General features: G+C 46.6%; 1 protein-coding gene across 6 annotated transcripts; it reads left to right on the top strand.

Moving 5' to 3' along the window:
- The first annotated feature begins 395 nt into the window (after positions 1-395).
- Positions 396-5,478, top strand: si:ch211-141o9.10 (probable endonuclease 4). 6 transcript variants are annotated; one of them, XR_010328511.1, is made up of 9 exons: positions 562-721; positions 1,418-1,600; positions 1,826-2,035; positions 2,273-2,455; positions 2,583-2,714; positions 2,837-2,941; positions 3,124-3,253; positions 3,727-4,564; positions 4,773-5,478. XR_010328511.1 is itself a non-coding variant. In XM_064323873.1 (8 exons), exons 2-8 carry the CDS (start codon positions 1,432-1,434, stop codon positions 3,782-3,784), a joined length of 987 nt encoding a protein of 328 aa, XP_064179943.1. In that variant the 5' UTR covers positions 396-519; positions 1,418-1,431; the 3' UTR covers positions 3,785-5,478. The 6 variants fall into 6 exon arrangements, 5 of the variants coding, with proteins under 5 accessions (XP_064179943.1, XP_064179940.1, XP_064179944.1 ...); XM_064323873.1 differs by lacking the exon at positions 562-721 and adding an exon at positions 396-519 and having other exon boundaries at positions 3,727-5,478; XM_064323870.1 differs by having other exon boundaries at positions 3,727-5,478.
- The last annotated feature ends 2,461 nt before the right edge of the window (positions 5,479-7,939 follow it).

Here is a 7,939-nt window from a genome sequence, read left to right as displayed (position 1 = left end):
CTAGGACTACTATAGCAGTAGTTAGTAATCATCGGTGATTCAAGGTCTGTAGACTGCTAGTGCGACGTCAGGTGTTTAGTCGGCAACTAGCTCAACTACCCTAATCTTTAATATACAAAGACCAAACATGGGGTTTAGTTCTATTTTATTATCATACCGTTATATTTTAGAACATACATATGTATGTATATCGGTATTTTACGATTAAAATCTACAAATAAATAAATAAATAATAAAGTAAATCACAGGCATTAGGTACCACTTCAACTTTGAGACACACCCACCTTAGTCCCGCAAGCATACTAACGAGTCTATCGATTGCAATTAATTCATATGAAAATATTGGGGGGTGTCTCAATGTCAGCCTCCAAACCCAAACCTACGTGACGTGTCTTTGCCAGATGAAATAAAATTCCAACACTGTGACGGTCCAACTGGCAGCCAGAAACGGTCGCTTTTCGTGCAATGGTTGGTTGGTTGGTTGATTTGTGCAGTGCACATACGGATGAGATCTAAACGGTTGGTTCGGGTTCAAAAGCACAGGACATGCAATTTTACAAGATTACTGTACGCGGCGCTGTCATATAATCTCCGCCATCGAAGACGACACAGTGCACTCTGGGCGCTGTTTTTGAGTGGGCACTGAATGCCACATAAAATCAGGACCTGTGTTGGTTAAACAGAAATAGATAACAAACGACTCATTTTACTATAGTCTCAGGTTAGCCATCCAAGCCAGCAACAATCAGAAAGCTAGAACTAGTTAGCTAACTAGACTATATGTTTATTACTTTGCTAGTCTAAGAAAGCGTTAGGTAGCTGGCTAATTGTATCTGATCTTAACTAGAAAACTTTTAATCAATCTGGAGCTAAGCTGCAATTTTTACAACTGAAATATACTTTAAGGGACGAAGACGTTAATTAGCCAGCTACCTAGCTGTCTGGCTAATTTCACATGCACGCCAGATGACAGATCTCTCATCTTGAGACAGGAAATCCAACGGTGTTTGCTAACATTGCGCTTGTAATCTTTATGGCCCGTATGGTGTATTGATACTGATTTGTCTGTTTTTTTAAAAACTAGTTGTCAGTTTATTCGGCGGATAAATCATCAAACGTTTATTTTCGGACATTAAAATGTAACAGGGGCGTGTTGTGACCTTAGCACGGCGGCTCTTGCTTGCATCACATCAGTAAGATCCTCGATTTCAGTTTGGCTTTCTTAGTTTGGTAATTGTTCTAAGTCTAACGTTAATATTGTGCTATTCTTTGAATTTATAGTAGTTTAGAATTCTCGGGCATAGACTGCCAGATAATTGCGTTTTACCCGAGCGCTTGCTTGCAGTATACCTGATCCTCTAATACCACACAGATATAACATTTACCAACGTTTGGATCTGTCTTATTGCCCACGCAGACTGAAACGGCATTATGGGTCCGAAAAAGAAAGGAGCGAGGAAGAGGAAGCAAGAGGAAGAGAATATAGGCTCAGAAGTGGAGGACGAGATGGCAGGAGAGGAACCCAAGGAAAAGGGGAGGAAGAGAAAAGACAAGAAAAGAGGAAAAAACAAATATATTGGTGCACATGTTTCCATATCAGGTAGTCACCTTTAGTCCATCTCAATTCCCTTGTATGTCCTACAATGTGAGTTTTTCTTTTTTGGAAATTGTCTTTCTTTGCCCTTCTCACATGTTGAACTCATTATGCCATAGCAATGATTTCATAATTCTTTGCCATGCTATTATATGAATACTAAATGGTGTGTAAGTTTGTCTACGTTGAGAGATGGTTTATGTAAACATAAATGTCTATATTGCTGCTCAGGTGGGATATGGAAGGCGGTAGGGGACTGTTTAGCCCTGGGGGGGCGCAGTTTTGCCCTTTTCCTGGGGTCGCAGCGCTCCTGGCAGAGACCGCCGCTCAACGCCACAGCAGCTGAGAAATTTCGGAAGGCCTGCGTGGTAAACGGGTTTGATCCCGTGCACATACTACCGCACGGATCCTACCTGATGAACTGCGGCTCTCCCAAGCAAGGTCACTCAACTGCTTGGACGTGCATTCACGTCTTGTCGATTATTATATTATTATTATTGCATAAATAATGCAAATGGTTCCAAAATGTAGTAATTGCATTCAAAGATCTCCACCTGTTGATTTTTAAAATTAAAATTAGCTGTCCCACTGCAAATGTAAGATTCTCTTAGAAGAGAGCTTGTTGGAAGGCGCGGCCTATTGCAGCCCGTTCACGTCCCTGGCTCTCCCGCCTTCCAGACGTGTTTGAGAAGAGCCAGGCCCTGCTGGTGGAGGAGCTGAGCCGCTGCAGCGCTCTGGGCCTCTCTCTCTTCAACCTGCACCCGGGCGCGTCCCTGGGCACCATCACCACCGAGCAGTGCCAGGAGAAGATCGCCCAGGCCCTCAACCACGCCCACCAGCAGACCCCAGCCGTCGTCACGGGTACGGCAGGCCCTCGCTCAAACCCAGCCGCCAATCAGAAGCCCCCCCTTTTCACATTTTTAGCGGGCGTAACTTGTGACCCTCCCGCGCGTCCCTGTGGGTTTAACCTCCAGCTCTCTGTCGGCAGTGCTGGAGAACATGTGTGGCCAGGGCAGCACGGTGGGGGGGCAGTTCAGCGAGCTGCGGGGCATCATCGACAGGGTGCGGGATCAGAGCCGGGTGGGGGTGTGTCTGGACACCTGCCACGCCTTCGCGGCAGGTGAGTGTAAGGACGAGTGACACCCAGGAAGTGTCCGTTGACACTCGTGTGTCTTTTGCACCCATATCTCCTCATCCTTTTCACGGGTGTGAGGTAAAGTTAATTACGAGCCCATCCCCCAGGGTATGACCTGTCTGCGGAAGGAGGGGTGAAGTCCATGCTGGATGAGTTTGACCAGGTGGTGGGACTGTCCTATCTGCGGGGTGTCCACCTCAACGACTCCAAAGGTAAGAAAACGATTCTACTGTGGTTATGAGATATGGTACAGTTTTACTTGTATATCAGCCAGGTGAACGTTGGCATGCAATACCACTGTCTATTATTGTAGGAGGCCAGCTTTGCCAGTGAAGTGCCATTCAAATAGATAACCGAATCCTCTTCTGCCCGGTTCCGTGTTGCCGCATTGAAGGAAAGCTCGGCTGCCACCTGGACCGGCACGAGGACATCGGACGCGGCCAGATCGGAATTCCGGCCTTCCGTGACATAGTGAACGAGCCCCGTTTGGACAACATCCCCCTGATTCTGGAGACGCCCGGACGGTGAGAGGGGCTGGCCCCGGGCCTGAGCTTATGTGTGGACAATATACTGAGTACAGGGTTTTCAGTTGGCATAGTCAGCTTTTATGCACAGTGAAGGATGTTTTACATATTTCCAGAGATTTCTGATTGTCTGCCTGCTTTACAATGGCAGGTATAGAGTATTCAGGGGCTTGTGGTCCAAAACAAGAAAATCTACTTTGAGAAACTCCAGAGCAGCTTGCATAGTGACATTATGCCTTGTTGTATGTATGTATTCCACCAATTCTGAACAAAAGTTTTATTTGGTACCATTTCCAATGGTGCATGTAACCAGTGTGCTCAAGGTAAGCAGCAACGGAATATCGAAACTGATTTCACTGTTTATGGAAAATAGCCAAGGTACTGAGTGATTTTAGTCCAGTGTGATTAATGTTATGCCCAGGTCCCTCAGTGATTTTGGTCCACATCTTTTCTTATTCCTCATCTTCCTGCAGCCCAGGGTTCGGGGACCAGGAACAGATTGAGCTGTTATACTCCCTCTGTAAGGACTAAAGTGCCGGGGCCACCACATTACCCCCTACTGACCCAAAAACCCCTGTCGGAGACCAAGCGACTTACACCCATCTCTTGCCTGCTGTTTCATGCTGTTCCATGCTGTTTGTTTTTGAATGGGTGTTGTTCACAAGGTGAACATGTTATTATTACATTACATTATTATTACATTTTTATAATAGAAAAAAGTGGTGTATTTTTCAAAACATGGGGTATCCCCCCGAATGGGAATGACTAGACAATGGTGCTTGTACTGGCGCTTTGTGAAAGTTAACCTCTCTGACCTCTAGAGGGAGACAGAGGTAAAGAAATAGAATGGGAGTAATGTCATTATGACAGTTTGACAGTAACAACATCCTCTGGTGTTTGATCTCTTACTGGTGAGACAGATGGTCTTCCTTTTCAAGGTCACTGAATGGAGACATCCTAAATGATCTAAAAGCAGGTGGGCAATTTCAGTCATCTATAAATTGACCCGAATATGTATTTTCAAGCGGTTCAGATAAAACAAGGGGCATTGTCATCTTCTCCTTTCCACCAGGACAATGTGATCTATGACACCTAAACTGTGTGAATGTGATGCTTGCAGCAGAGATGGGTAGCATTGCTGTAGTATGAAAGTCCAGTCTTTGGGTGTTTGGGGAGAGTAAACCGCTCAGCACAGCCCGTGCAGAGGAGGCAGAGGAAGTTTTCCAGTGATCTCTGAGTGCAACAGGTGTTCCTTCCCATCGGCAGCACAGTAGCGAGCGTGAGGCAGGGAACGTGTTGTCCGCTGCGGTTGTGGAATGAGACAGTAAGCGGAGAGGTGGCCCACGGTGGAATGTATCTAATGCTGAGCGCCGCTAAGAGGAAATGCCTGCCTGCTGCGTCTGCATTGGTCTCTGTGGAAAAACGAGCTCCAGGAGGGAGACTCACTCTCTGCGGCCATCACTGATATATCTGAATGCCCATCCGTATGAGATTTGTGTCGTTGCATTCTGTTTGTCAGCTGAATCCTTCTCATTGCACACCGAGGCAAACAAAACCAGAAGCTTCTCATCCTTTTAAAGGTTTTTGTGATTAGTAGGCGGTTTATTTTTTTTTAAGTGAGGGTTGTATCTGCTTCATATTTTGATAGTGCTTCTTTGGACAGTTCAAGCAAAACCTACCTCTCATTTATTATGAGATCCACATCCACAGACATCTTAAAATATCTCCTTGAGAACATTTCTGTGTTGCATTATCATCGACAACATCACTGTCATCTTCATAAGTACAAATGTGATTATCAAAATGAAAGTCTGACAGATTTGAAACAAAGAAATGTGGCAATTTATAGCTTTTCCTCCTCATATCCTCCCTTCTTTTCAGCTGTCAATCATTTTGTCTCCTCCCATACACCCTAGCTTGTTATTAAAGAGGTAGTATATGAGGGAGTGAAAGCTCTGTTCACAAACCCGTCTCCTGACTCAGACTGGAATGTTCAGGCCCATTCCTAACAACACCCTCCTAAAACCAGCCCACCAGCAGCCACTGATACTCACGCATGCAGACGCCAGCTGAATCAGCACTTTATCCCAGGGACAAATTCTGTCCTCTTAGTTCATGGTAGTGAAGATTTGTGAATGTGTGTGTGTGTGTGTGTGTGTGTTTAGATTGTAGGGGTGGGAGGATATAAAAAATTGAAGAAGCTTTTAAGTACGCCTCCTGTGGTGTTTCATGGCATCTGCTGTTCCGTGTGGCATGGTCGCCATGGTTTCAAACTGTGGTCCATGGAACACTGAGCAATGATCAATAATGACACCTGTGGTGACTCGATGGTGAATACACACAAAACATTGATTGATTAGTTTTTTTTTTTTAAATTTCCACCTGATCAGTGAATGCAGAGAGTCGGAAGCCCAGCCAGACACAGACAGACTTCAGTTAATAAGCTGCAGTCTATGAGAGCGTTAACATGGAGACAAGCAGCAACAGCCCCCTTTCTCTCTGGAGATGCAAACCACCTGTCTGAGTTACAGACTCCTGAGCTTCTCGTTTGTGCCTGAGGTCCCCCGTGTTCCCTGTGCAACTCACTCTTTCTCACCTGCGCTGAACTACAGCGGTACTAAAGAGTGAGGGCATCACCTGTTCCCTTGGAGACCTAGCACTAGATTCTGTTCATTTCCCTTACGATACACAGCAGTGTCGTTTTATACTCGTGATTGCAATGCTCAGCTGAGTTAGCAAAAATATCCAGAACAGAACTTCTGCTGATGCAGAGAGGTTCAATATGTGGCTACATACAAACTCAGCCGCAACGACAACAAGCCGGTGTCCAAATTTTTCATCTTGAGGATAAGCATTTGAGAGAAAGAGGAAAATATTAATTGTTTTTCCAACCTAATTAGCATACCAGGAGATATCCTTTGGATTGGAATCAGTTCTGGCCACTGCTGAAAACCTCAGAGGAAATGCAATGGTTTTTAGGCTCATCGGTGATAAACGCTGACATTGACCGGCAGCTCTAACCCACTCTTAACTGGAGCCCAGTAGAGCAGACTTGTTTTCTCTCTTTTTGCAAACGTTGAGGGACCCTGTGCACGCACACACTCAGACACACACACATGCACATACATACAGATGTCTCTTAGAAAGACAGACATGCACACACACACACATATGCACCCATACGTAAAGATGTCTCAGGAATGCACACGTGCACATACATACAGATGTCTCTTACAAAGACAGACATGCACTCGCACACACATGCACCCATACGTAAAGACGTCTCACAAATGCACACACACCATAAAGGGGCATTGGTGAAGGGGGAAAGCTCTTTATACAGCTGCAGTCAATGAGGAGCTAAATTAGCGTGTTTAATGAAGCTGTGGTCTGGGACGTGGGCCGGGGCGGACAGCCCGAGGCTGAGGGGCCCGCTCCAGGCAGAGGGCGGGGAAAGCCTGTTTTCTTAGGCACTGAAGCCACTGCATGCGTGGCTCCTCTGGCCACCGGCTGAGCCAAGAGCACAAAATACAGCATTTTACCCCTCCTTCCAGGGGCTCAGAATGGAGATACCACAAACCCACACGCACACACACTCGTTAGCGCATGCACATACACACATATACACACACGCACAGACACACACACACACTCAAGCACATACGTACACACAGATGCAAACACACACGTGTGCACACATGCACACACTTACACACATGCATGCACACTCACGCACATACACGCGTATACAGTACGTGTGCGCATACATGAAGACGTCTCTCACAAACGCAAACACACCAGGCCGGGGCCATATTGAAAGCTGGGAAAGGCTTACTCCAGCGAGCGCATGACAGCGCATTCACACACTCTCACTCGGAGACCCAGAGCACCCCAGTGCATTGTGGGAGTGGAAAGTGTGTGTCGTGGAGGAGCATGGCTGCCAACTGCCATCCCAGCACTGCTGTCTGTCTGAGGCTCCCAGCTGCATGCATCAGTGGTTACACAGTAGCCCTTCACTCTTCCTGTGTGTGTGTGTGCGTGTGCGTGTGCGTGTGCGTGTGCGCATCTGTGTGTTTTGACATCAGGAGAGTGAATGCATGCGCATGTGCGTACAGTATATGTATGTGTATAGTGGAGACCACAAAGATGCTGAATGTCCCCTTCACCCTCTTCTAGGTCACCATGAGGTTATATGTCCTCACTGACCCCATATAAACAGCTAACCGCTGCTTTATAGATGTAGTATTAAGGCTGTGCTCCTCTGCTCCGGGTCCAAACTGTGGAATGTTATACAGTGGGCTGGGCGCAGTGCCATGGGTGGACAGGCCATCAAGGCAGCGCTGGTATGGCCTCCAGTCTGTTTCCCATCAGGCCCCTGTCTGCTTGGCATGCCAGCTCCGCGCCGCTCTCCATCTCTGTGGACGCACACGGAACGCAGAAACGCAGAACGCAGAACCCAGCGCAGCCACAAGTAAGGAAAGCAAACAGAGCTGTTGCCCATGGTTACGTGAGCTGTTTGGCCCAGCGTTCAAAATCTGAGCTTGTCACTCTCAATTCCTCTCATCTGAGTATGCTTGGTTCAACCTAACCCACACACTCCCCCTTTCTGAATAAAATGTGCATAGGTTTTTGTAAAAATAACAATTGCAAAAAGTTTGTGTGTGTGTGCATGTGTGTGTGTGTGTG

The sequence above is a fragment of the Anguilla rostrata genome, chromosome 2 (assembly GCF_018555375.3).
Source record: "Anguilla rostrata isolate EN2019 chromosome 2, ASM1855537v3, whole genome shotgun sequence".
Taxonomy (NCBI): Eukaryota; Metazoa; Chordata; class Actinopteri; order Anguilliformes; family Anguillidae; genus Anguilla; species Anguilla rostrata.
This window is presented reverse-complemented; position numbering and strand designations above follow the sequence as displayed.

Excerpts from the sequence above, each read along its gene's own strand:
- si:ch211-141o9.10 (XM_064323873.1), top strand. The coding sequence starts at position 1,432 with ATGGGTCCGAAAAAGAAAGGAGCGAGGAAGAGGAAGCAAGAGGAAGAG. Across the intron at positions 2,456-2,582 it reads GACCCCAGCCGTCGTCACGG|TGCTGGAGAACATGTGTGGC; the intron begins GTACGGCAGGCC and ends CTCTGTCGGCAG. Across the intron at positions 3,254-3,726 it reads ATTCTGGAGACGCCCGGACG|CCCAGGGTTCGGGGACCAGG; the intron begins GTGAGAGGGGCT and ends ATCTTCCTGCAG.